The 12,217-nt window shown below is 41.8% G+C and overlaps 1 protein-coding gene across 1 annotated transcript in view; it reads left to right on the top strand.

Moving 5' to 3' along the window:
• HYDIN (HYDIN, axonemal central pair apparatus protein) overlaps positions 1-12,217 on the top strand; it is a 434,530-nt gene that overhangs the window by 391,560 nt on the left and 30,753 nt on the right. Inside the window, exons 77-79 of the mRNA XM_011962106.1 lie at positions 5,137-5,306; positions 8,096-8,294; positions 10,140-10,298. Of these exons, the coding sequence (XP_011817496.1) occupies positions 5,137-5,306; positions 8,096-8,294; positions 10,140-10,298 (528 nt within the window). The remainder of the gene's footprint in view (positions 1-5,136; positions 5,307-8,095; positions 8,295-10,139; positions 10,299-12,217) is intronic.

The following is a 12,217-nucleotide window of genomic DNA, read 5'->3' on the forward strand; positions in this document are numbered from 1 at the left end:
AAAAAAAAAAAAAAAAAGAAAAGCAGTTATATTGCAATATATTCACCCATTAAAATAAATAAGAGTGATAGACGGGGCAGGGAAAGCATATGTACAACATTTTCTAAGATGAATTATTGAATGAAGAGAAAAAAAAACAAAGAATGGTGATGTCATCAGGAATGGCAGAGAAGGACATCCAAAATGCTGCTCTTCAACAGCAATGAGACTACTGGAAAAAATTTTCGAAGTCAACTTTTTCAGAACTCTGAAAATTAATGATAGGCTTTCAACAATTCTAGGAGTACTTATTCAAGAAAAATGGCTGAATACTCATAAGGACAGTGAGTTTTATGGTATTTTGATTTACCCTATTCTCTCCCTCCTCCCTCATCCTAGCTCTGCAGTAACCTTGAAAACCAACAATTCGGCAATCAAAGTGAAAGTCAGCAGTCAATCAGATCCTGGAGGAGGCAGAACAGATTGGAACTCCCCGAAAGCCCCCATTCTAAGAGAATTGTCACTGTTTGACCTGTCTAGAAGTTCAGTGGAAACCCCCCTCACAGGGGTAGCTTTTATTTGACCTGACTCCAGGCTTGCTCAAAAACAATCAGTTGTAATTGTTTAACACTGCAGCTGACTGAGGGAGCATTGACCTTAGGGGCAAACAAGAAGTTCATTGAAAAATTTTAAGGGAGAGGCTGGGAAGAAGATATTCATGGGGGGCTCTGAAAAGCTTCAACATATTCCCTGGAATCTAGACAGTCATGCATGTATAAGATGTGTGTACCTCCAGGCTGTGTTACTGCTCAGGAAAGACCTGAGAAGGCCCTAAGCTTTTATCCCTGACTAACCTTTAGGTCCCAGGAAAGACAAAGCAGAGTTGGCAACTGCCTGCCTGAGTGTCAAAGTCATGTCCCGCCACACACACACAGCCCCCTCAGCAAAAGCTGGGAGACTTATTGGTTCCAGGCATTTAAGAAAATCTCTGTTCAGTCATAAGCTGACCACTAAACTAACTGAGCAGAAACTTTATTGGCCATGCATAAATAAGAATATAGACTTTACTGAAAAAGTTACTCAACAAACGAAGAGTTACAACAGTAACCAACCCTGTTGGAGGGATGATCTGATTTTCAGAGTTGCCACATTTACTTTTTTAAATCTCCAGTTTCCAACTAAAAAAATATGAGCCATGAAAAGAAACAAGAAAATCTAACTCATATACAGGGAAAAAAGCAAAAAAATTTTCTCTGAGGGAGCCCAGATGTTGGACTTAATAGACAAATACTTGAAATCATCTATTTAAAATATGTTCAAAGAACTATAGGACACCATGTCTAGATAACTAAAGCAAAGTATAAGAACAATGTCTCACCAAATAGAGAATATCAATAAAGATATAGAAATTATAAAAATATACATTTTGGAGTTGAAAAACATAATAGCTGAAATGAAAAATTCACAACGGGTTCAGTAGCAGATTTCTTATGGCAAAAGAAAGAATCAGCTGTGGCAGATGCGATAAAATTGTTGAAAAGAAAAAGAAAAAGTCAGCAAACTTGAAGATGGAGCAATTGAGATTATCCAATGTGAAGAACAAAAAGAAAAAAGAATGAAGAAAAATGAGCAGAAATTCAGAGTCCCATAAGAGATTATCAATCATAGCAATATATATGTAATGGGAATCTCAGAAGGAGAGAAGAGAGAAAATAAGAGAAAGAATATTTCAAGAAATAACACCCTAAAACTTCCCAAATTTAATGAAAACAATTAAATATCCAGAAAGTTCAATGAATTCCGAGTAGGATAAACTCAAAAAAATCCACACCTAGACACGTCATTACCAAACTGTTGAAAGACAAAGACAGATAATCTGGAAGCAGAAGGATTAACAGCTGGTTTCTCTTTAGGAACTTTGGAGGCCTGAAGACAGTGTGATGACATATTCAATGTGCTGAAAGAAAAAGAAATTATCAACAAATAATTTTATATCTAGTAAAACTATTTCTAAATAGTTCCCATTATTCTGCCAATTTGGGGGAACTAGACCAGGACACTCTCAGATAAATAAAATCTGAAAGAATTCATCACTAGCAGACTGGCCTATAAGAAATAATAAAGGGAATCCTTCAGACTGAAATGAAAGGACACTAAAGGATAACTCAAATCCACATGAAGAAATATAGAGCACCAGTAAAGGTAACTGCATAGATTATATAAAATCAGTATAAATGTATTTTTTTATTTATAACTTTTTCTATCTGATTTAAAAGACAATTGTATATAGCAACAACTATAAATCTGTATTAGTGGGCCTAATATAAAGATGCAATTTGTGTCATAATAGCACAAAGAAAGAGGAAGTAACAGAGCTATATAATAGCAAAGTTTTGCCTGTTATTGAAATTAAGTTGTTATTAACTCAAACTAGATTATTATAAATGTAGGTGTTAATTGTAATCTTCCTTGCAACCACTAATACAACAACTCAAAAGAATATAGTAAAACAAATGACAAGGGAACTTAAATGGTACACTAGAAAATATCTCTTTAACACAAAAGAAGGCAGTAATGGAGGAATAGATGAATAAAAAAGACATAATGGACTAGTAATTTTTTTAAAAAAGACATAAGATATATAGAAAGCAAATAGAAAAAAAGACATAAATTTTACCTTATCAGTAATTACATTAAATTTAAATGAGTTAAACTCTTCAATAAAAAGATAAAAATTGGCAGAATAATGGGAAAAATTATGATCCAACTATGTGCTGTCTACAAAAGACTCACTTTGGATTCAAAGACACAAATAGATTTAAAGTAAAAGGATAGAAAAATAAATGTCCTTTACTTAACTAGTAACCAACAAGAGCTAGAGTACCTATGCTAATGTTAAACAAAATAGACTTACAGACAAAAACTATTCCTAGAGATAAAGACATTTTATAATGATCAAAAATTATTCCTAGAGATAAATAATTGTATAATGATAAAAGGATCACTCCATCAAGAAATCATAGCAATTATAAACATGCATGTAACAACAGAGTCCCAAAATACATGAAACAAAGCAGACAGAATTGAAGGAAGAAATAAACAATTCAACAATCATAGTTGGAGATTTCAATACTTAGTTTTAAACAGTGGATATAACTAGACAGAAGGTCAGCAAGGAAATAAGAAGACTTGAACAGCACTATGAAAGCTCTAGGCCTAACAGACATATACAGAATATTTCATCTAACAACAAGAGAATAGACATTCTTTTCAAATGAACTTGGAACATTGTCCAGGATTGGCCAGATATTAGGCCATAAAACATACTTCAATAAACTAAAAGGATTGAAATCATGCAAAGTATGTTCTTCAACCACAATGGAAAGAAATTTGGGATGCCCAGCCTAACACATCATCCTTATCAAATCCTCAGGAAGAAGGTGATTGATAGAATGATGGGGGTAAAACCACTAGAACCTGTCTTCATCTGTTTTGTGCTTCTATAACAGAATACCTGAGACTGGGTAATTTATGATGAATAGAAATGTTTAGGCTCATGGTTCTGGACCCTGGGAAGTCCAATATCAAGTTGCCAGCATCTGGTGAGGGCCTTATGGCTGCATCACAACATGGCAGATGGCATCACACGAAAGGGCAATGGTTGTGGGAAGAAAGGTCGGGGGTGGGGCAGGAGGAAGAGAGAGAGAGGAAGAGAGAGAGCAAGAAGGAGTTAACTTATTCCTGCCATAGCAAACCCACTCCTACGATGATGGCAGAAGTCCATTCATGAGGGCGAGCCCTCATGACCAATTACTTCTTAAAGGTCTCACTTCCCAATACCATCGCAATGGCAACTAAATTTCAGCATGAGTTTTGGAGGAGACAAACGTTTAAGCCATGAAAAAATCCAAGGTGTGTCACTGGCCATTGAGAGTTCAGGAAGCTCCACTGGAACTCAGCAGCAAAGTCGCAGCCATCTCTGAGAAAAGCCCAGTTTGTGGCTTCAGAAGAGACCTATTCCTTTTGAGAACTTTTTCAGAACTTACATTTCTTAGAGCAAACAGAAATATAACATGTTACAAGATCTTTCTACTCTGGTTGGCAGAAGAGTTGAAGGTGATAAATTTACATCCTTTTCATTGAATCAGCCACAAAATGTTAACACTTTAAAAGCCTTGGACATTTACCTATGTAACAAACTTGCATATCCTGCACATGTACCCCTGAACTTAAAAGTTGAAAGAAAAGAAAAAGAAAATAAAAGCTTTGAATAAGAAAATGTTTTTAAATTTATAAAGTTGTTTATGATAGCTTGTACCAATGACCGCTGACTTATTCTAATAATGTTTAAAATGAATATTTATTCTAATAATGTTTATTCTAATGATGCTTAGAATGAATAATAGATAATTTATTTGAAATCAATTATCAATTTGTGAAAATTCACATTATGAGGAGTTTGTGAAGAGCAAATTAAGTTCATGTACCAATGAGTCACATATTACCTTGTGATTGAGAGTCCAGATGATGACCTGTGCTCTTTCCATCTTTCCACTCTTTCATCCTTGGCATATTAGCCTTGTTCTCCTTCTTGTCATCTCCTGGTCACAAGATGACCATTTTACCTGATGTCCTATGTCTGCGTTCCAGAGTGAAAAGAAAGGGGAAGAGCATGAAGGCAAAGAACTTCCCCAGCAAGGCTTTGCCTCTTTATTCAAGATAAAACACCCTCTTGTCCTCTTCTGTTTACATCTCAATGACTAGAACTATGTCTGATGGCCATCCTGAGCTTTAAAGGAAGGTGTAAAATGAAGCATTTGCACCTAGGCACATTGGCATCCAATCAGAGTCCTGCTAGGAAAGAAGCCATGGGGAGTGGATGTTGGGTAGTAACTAGCAGTGCCTGGTATGCCCCTGGACCTTCAAGCTGAATCATTGCTGCAAGAGCAAAGTGGGAGGCAATGTAGGGCCTGATTACAGAGGAACTTTTCTTCAATACACAAACTTCTAACCTACTAAATCAGAATCTCTGGAGACGGCACCCTGAGACCTGTATTTGTTAAAGCACCAACTGCTTTCCAGCTTAACCTGAGGACTTAAGAGCCCTCTCCTCCTACTTCTTCTAATTATGGTCCCCCTGCCATTTCCTCCCCACAGATCAGCCATGGTCCAACATTTATGTGCAGCATCTCAGGCTGTGCTGTGAGCCCGGCTATCCATTTCTCCTTCACCAGCTACAACTTTGGGACCTGCTTTATCTATCAAGCTGGGATGCCCCCATACAAACAAACCCTGGTAATTACCAACAAGGAAGAAACACCTATGAGGTAAGCAGGCTTCCCAGAGCCTCCAGATGATTCTGCAGCTGCTTGTGGGCCCTACAGACTCCACACAGGTGAAGCCCTGCCAAGACAAAAAAAAAAAAAAATGATTATGGGAAAGAGTCAAACATAAGTGGATATGAATCCTGGGTCCCTGTCTCCACGAGTAACACTAATACTTGGATAGCCATTAGCTACCCTGCTAAAAATCCTCTTTGTGAAGTACGTAGAGCAATTCCAAATGACCTAATGAGAGCTTTTGTGACTTCCATTTATTTTCTCATGTAATAGACTTGGAAACTGAGGTTTGAAGGGTTAAAAGGTAAATTTCTCTGGCCAGTGACTTTGCAATAAATAGCAGACCTGTACTGAGCCTAAGCTTTCTGATTCAAATCCAGCCTCTCGGCACCATCCCTGTGTGGGATGTTCTAGTCCAAGGTTCCGGGCCCCATTGAAGACCTAATGAGATAGAATCTCCAAGGGCTGGCCCAAAGACCTATGTTTACTCAAATCTGTCTGTCAGTACTTTAGAGAATTTTCCATAATGATGAAAATGTTGTATTATTGCATTGTCGAATATGGTGGCCTATAGCTGAATGTGGCTTCAGAGCACTTAAAATGTGGCTAGCGGAACTAAAGAACTGATTTTTTATTTTATTTTAATTAATGTTAATTTTAATAACCGCAGGTGTCTAGTGGCCACCGTATTGGATAGCACAGATCTAAGTTCAAATTTTAACTCTTCCCTAGTTGTGTGACCTTGGGCAAATTTTTAAAATGCTCTGTGCCTCTGTCTCCTTGCCTGAAGTGGTAGTCATAATAATACTGTCTATGACCAGGCGCGGTGGCTCACGCCTGTAATCCCAGCACTTTGGGAGGCCAAGGCGGATGGATCACAAGGTCAGGAGACCGAGACCATCCTAGCTAACACAGTGAAACCCCGTCTCTACTAAAAATACAAAAAATTAGCTGGGCACGGTGGTGGGCGCCTGTAGTCCCAGCTACTCGGGAGGCTGAGGCAGGAGAATGGCGTGAACCCGGGAGGCAGAGCTTGCAGTGAGCCGAGATCATGCCACTGCACTCCAGCCTGGGCGACAGAGTGAGACTCTGTCTCAAAATAATAATAATAATACCATCTGTATAAGACTATTAGGATGATTAAATTAGTTCACCTAGGAACAGTGCTTACAACCCTGCCTGGAACATAAGAAATGCCCAATTATTGTTAGTCGCTGCTGCTGCTGTTATTATTAGTACCCTGAATATTAAATCATAAGTGTGTCATGTAATTTGAAATACTAACTTTAAATCTTATCTATCGGCCGGGCGTGGTGGCTCAAGCCTGTAATCCCAGCACTTTGGGAGGCCGAGACGGGCGGATCACGAGGTCAGGAGATCGAGACCATCCTGGCTAACACAGTGAAACCCTGTCTCTACTAAAAATACAAAAAAACTAGCCGGGCGAGGTGGCGGGCACCTGTAGTCCCAGCTACTCGGGAGGCTGAGGCAGGAGAATGGCGGGAACCCGGGAGGTGGAGCTTGCAGTGAGCTGAGATCAGGCCACTGCACTCCAGCCTGGGCGACAGAGCGAGACTCCACCTCAAAAAAAAAAAAAAAAAAAAAAAATCTTATCTATCTATACTCCTTCTTGCATGTTTAATGTAATCTCAGTCTTACTTTGCTTAAGGCATTGAGCTCTATATGTTGGCCTAGCTAGACTCCTTCTCTACAGACTGTAAGGCAGACAAAAAGAGGTTGTAATGGAGAGGCCTAGTGCCTTCCTACTCACGTGTGGAGCAGAGTGGACATGATCTTTTAAGATCCCTTCTAGTTGAACAATGAGTCATAATAATAATAGCTCACTTTATGGAATATTTCCTCTGCACCCTATTTAATGACTGTTTTAGTCACTTTATGTCATTTAATCCTCACAGTAGCCCTAAGAAACAGTTATCACTACTCCCATTTTACAGATAAGAAAACAGAGACCCATGTGGGCTACATAACTCTTCTGAGATCGTTTGGGTAATTAGTGATAGAGCCTGGATCCAGACTCCTCTCTGCCTGACTCTAGAGCATATACTCCTCCCTACTGTGCTTTGTCACCCAATTACTTCTGGAAGCACTTCCTTCTTATGAGAGGATCCAAAGCCCTCTTGTATAAAACCATGAGATGCATTATCAAGAAATCAAGAATCAGGCTGGGCACAGTGGCTCACACCTGTAATCCCAGCACTTTGGGAGGTTGAGGCGGGCGGATCATCTGAGGTGAGAAGTTCAAGACCAGCCTGGCCAACATGATGAAACCCTGTCTCTACTAAAAATACAAAAATTAGTTGGGCACAGTGGCGCACACCTATAATCCCAGCTACTCAGGAGGCTGAGGCAGGAGAATCGTTTGAACCTGGGAGGCAGAGGTTGCAGTGAGTTGAGATCATGCCACTGCACTCCAGCCTGGGTGACAGAGTGAGACTCTGTCTCCAAAAGAAAGAAAGAAAGAAAGAAATAGAGAATCGTTAGAGTGAAGAATATTGGGCAAAGGGTGATGAGCCTTGAGTTTGAAACCCAGTTCAGCCAGGGTCTCAGGATGTGACTTGGAGCAACTTGGTTGTGCCTAAGAGAGCGTGGGCTGGGTCATTGCTGACCTCCCTTCCAGCTCTTAAATGACTTATGTGACTCTAGGACAGCAGGGCAGGAAACCCATCAGTGTCCAGCCCAAAGAGACAAGGAGACGGCATCTGCCCCCTGGGTCAGAATTCTTGGAGCTTACGCCTCTTCCTCTTGATTTTCTGCAGCATAGATTGTCTGTACACCAACACCACTCATCTCGAGGTGAACTGCCATGTTGATGTGGTAAAGCCAGGAAACACACTGGAGATTCCGATAACTTTTTATCCTCGAGAAAGTATCAACTATCAAGAACTCATCCCCTTTGAAATCAATGGGCTCTCACGACAAATGGTCGAAATCAAAGGGAAGGGTACTGAAATGAAGGTAACAGACAGTCGGGAGGCCTTCAGGTGTGGCACCCTCCTTTCTACCCTTCTCAACCTTCTTTGCCCCCCAGAACCCCTTCATCCTTCCAGCCCCTCTGCTTCTCTGCCCCAGGCTGCTCTGTTAGAGGTCAGCCAGTCCCACTGAGATGATGTTCCTAATAACACAAAGGGGTAAATCACCAGATCAGACTCACTGAATCATAGATCTTATTCAATACCATACTTTACTGTATCAAAGGATACAGGTAATCACAGACACCAGAGAAATATTCTTTTTCTTGGAGAAATTTGAGACTTTCAGACTCAGTACCCCAAGTATATCCTTTTCCTCCTGCATCAGTGCATGTTTGTTTTCAGGTTTAATAGACAACATTTTTAAGCAATGTACACAGACACGTGTTTCAGTGATGGAACATCTTTCCTTAACACCCCATTGATTAGCATTCTCCAGCCAGCCACAGATCCCTGGATGATATTTGGTTCAGGGCATTCCTTTTACCCAGCCACTCTGGATAGAAAGGAAATGGTCATATTCTGCTGCTCATTCATTTCCTTCTCGTGTCTACTAAACACATAAGGTGCTTGTCTGGTGGGATTATCTGTATGGTAATAGAAGGTTTTGCAAGATTGAAATCCTTCCAAGACTTTCAAGAATGCATAGCATATTTTGGCAACCAGGGGAGCGGTGTATTCCTGGCAGCCTTCCCATCAAGCCATAGGAGCAACAGGATATTGCCAACTCATGGGTCTAGACCCAAGCTAGAGACAAGGTCTCTTCTGATGCCATTGATTCATTCATTTTCCTATTGGTCTTTCGCTTGTTTATTTAGCACCCATTGTGTATTGGATACTTTGGGAAGATGCAGAAGTGACTTTCACATGTTCTCAGACATCCAAGAGCTCATGACTGGTGGGAGAGACGTTCTTGCCTTTTTAGACAAAATGGAAACATGTGGCTGGGTTTAAAGATAGTTAGGTGGAGGGGTACAGTTTAGTGACTGACCACATGACAGTGACCAGGGGGGTGCTGCCCATTGTGGGTCAGGGCCATTCTGCAGGGCAGGCTCAGCCTGGCCTTGGCCTGACCCAGGCACTATTTTAATCAGTGTCTTACCTGAGGACTTGGAAGCATAACTACTTTTCTCTGCTTCTGTTGCCACTGTCCTAATCCAACCACCATCATCTCTCCCTCCTGCTTTCTTTCTTGCCCTCTTCAAGCCCATTCTCCATAAAGGAGCCAGAGCTCTCTCACAAACACTCCATACTTCACTGATTTCCCGTTGCTCCCAGAATGAAGCCCAGTCTCCCACTTCTCACTCAGCAATGGCCTACAAGGCCTTGCAAGACCTGACCACCTCTCTAAAGTTGTCTTCTCAGGTCCTAGCTCCCAGCCTCAGGCCTTGACTGGGCCACTCCCTCTGGCTCAGGGCCTGGCCACAGGTTATCTCCCTGCCTTAGATTGTTCCCCAATTCCACACTCACTCTGGCTGAAACCGACTAGCTCATACTTTTCTTTAGCTCTCAATGTATGCATGCCATCTTCAGAAAGGCCCCCTGAGCCCCCTAGCCTAGTTTCAGCCCCCTGTAATATGCTCTCAAGGTGCCCTGAGATTTTCCTAAGTATATTTTAACCCAGTTGTACTTGTATAATTGTGTGACGAGTAGTTCAGTGGATAACTTTAGGCACTTAAATGCTTATTGAGCAGGGAAATGCCCACTCAATATGAAGAAGTGAGGGCACAGAAAGAGAAGGAACCACCCTTGCCTCACCAGAGAAGACATGTAGTGTTTATTTTTCTCTTTAACTAATGAACTCTTCTTCCTACTCTTTCTTGTCCCACAGATTTTAGTCCTAGATCCACCCAACAGGATTGTGAAGTTGGGAGCTGTCCTACCAGGGCAGGTTGTGAAAAGAACAGTTTCCATCATGAACAACAGCCTGGCCCAGCTCACATTTAACCAGTCCATTCTGTTCTCAATTCCAGAACTCCAGGAACCCAAGGTTGGTGCTCAGAGGGGCTCCTAGGGGCCCGTTCATGCTCCCTGATGATGGGGATGGCCATGCTGGCAACACAAGCAGCTCACATTTCTTATGTATCTGTAATGTGCCAGACCATTCTAAGAGCCTTCCCTGTGCTCTGTCTGTTCATTTTCACAAAAACAGCATAGGGCTTTACACGGTGCACTAGTCCCATACCGTTTTTGTGAAAATGAACATTATTTTCATTTTGCATTTTCATTTCATTTTCCATGTCATTCATTGTCATTTGTTTATTTACATCTCCATTGTGTAGACAGGCCAGTTCTCTATTTTTGTTCATTTCAGGTGTTTCTCCTTAAGCCTTTGTGTGCATCCATGACTCTATGCTTAAGATACATTCCTAGACTGGGCTCAGTGGCTCACACCTGTAATCCCAACACTTTGGAAGGCCAAGGCAGGTGGATCACAAGGTCAGGAGTCCAAGACTAGCCTGGCCAAGATAGTGAAACCCTATCTCTACTAAAAATACAAAAAATTAGCCAGGCATGGTGATGGGTGCCTGTAATTCCAGCTATTCGGGAGGCTGAGACAGAGAACTGCTTGAACCCAGGAGGCGGAAGTTGCAGTGAGCTGAGATCGCGCCATGGTGCTCCAGCCTGGGCAACAGAGCAAGACTCCATCTCAAAAAGAAAAAAAAAAATATATATATATATATGTATATATATATACACACACACACACACACACACGCCCCCCCACACACACATACACACACACCTTCCTGGAAGTGGACTCACTGTGTCAAAAGGGAAAGTGTATTTCAATGTGCATGGCCAATCTGCTCCCTGAAAGATTATCTCACTTTGCACAGCCACCAGCAGTGAGAGAAAAGCATGTTTATTGTCAAGTCTACTTCCTCAAGTTCCCTGAACATAGAAGCTATCAGTCCTGGCTGCTAGCTACTCATCTTACAGTCATTGGTCTTTGCATGACCCTTGGAAATGCACCAAATATGTTTGATTCCAAGACCAGACTGCATCCATTCCTTCATGCAGTTCATTCTTACACTTACTCAATAATACATGCTAGGTGCTAGGAATAAAAGGTGAATATGACATAGACCTTGGTCTGGTGGAGATCTCAGTCCTTGAGGGTCACAGACATATAAGTAGCCCCAGGGCAGCACAGAATCTACAGAGGCAGAGTGTGAATCAGGATCAGGGCTGCTCAGAGGAGGGTTTGGGGGATTACAGAAGGCTTCCCGTGGAGAGGGGCCTGTACTGAGCTTTACAGTATGAAGAGGTGTGTGTCCCTCAACAGGTTAGGAAGGGGCGTTCCTCGTGGGCAAAGGTATATACACTTGAAAACTAGATAGAACTCCATATGGAAAGAGCACTGTGGGCCATCTGGGGATTGCAGGGTACAGAGAAACTGGCTGTGAGAGGCCAGCCAAGGTAAGAGACCCTGTGGGTGTCTCATTCCAGTACCCCGTGTTCCCTACTTTGCCATCCGGGCAAGGTGGGGAAGACTTGTTGCTTCTCTTTCCTTAGTAATCCAAATTAAAGTCCTTGGTTCCAGCATGTCAGGGTCCCTAATAGTTTGGCCATACCAAGTCTGCCTCTTCAGCAGGTCAGATTAAAGCTGCCAGAGTGCCCCATGCTGGTGCCAACACCCTGAGGCTAGCTTCCCACATCATGTTGGAGAAGTCTCTAAGGTGACTTTCCTGTCACAGCTCCGCAGCCCATAATCTTACTCCCTGCTGCCCCCGTCCACTCACTGGTGACTGCTCAGTCCTCTGTACCAAAGAGAGCTTCCAGATGAGAAGGGAATTGACTTCCTTAAAGCTGACTTGGATTTGATTTTTACCAGAACGAGAGGGAAGAGAAAGCAGAACAAATTTGTACAGTGGTCCTTGATTTTAGAATACATGAGTCACCTGG

Source organism: Colobus angolensis, unplaced genomic scaffold (genome assembly GCF_000951035.1).
Source record: "Colobus angolensis palliatus isolate OR3802 unplaced genomic scaffold, Cang.pa_1.0 Scaffold116, whole genome shotgun sequence".
Lineage (NCBI taxonomy): Eukaryota > Metazoa > Chordata > Mammalia > Primates > Cercopithecidae > Colobus > Colobus angolensis.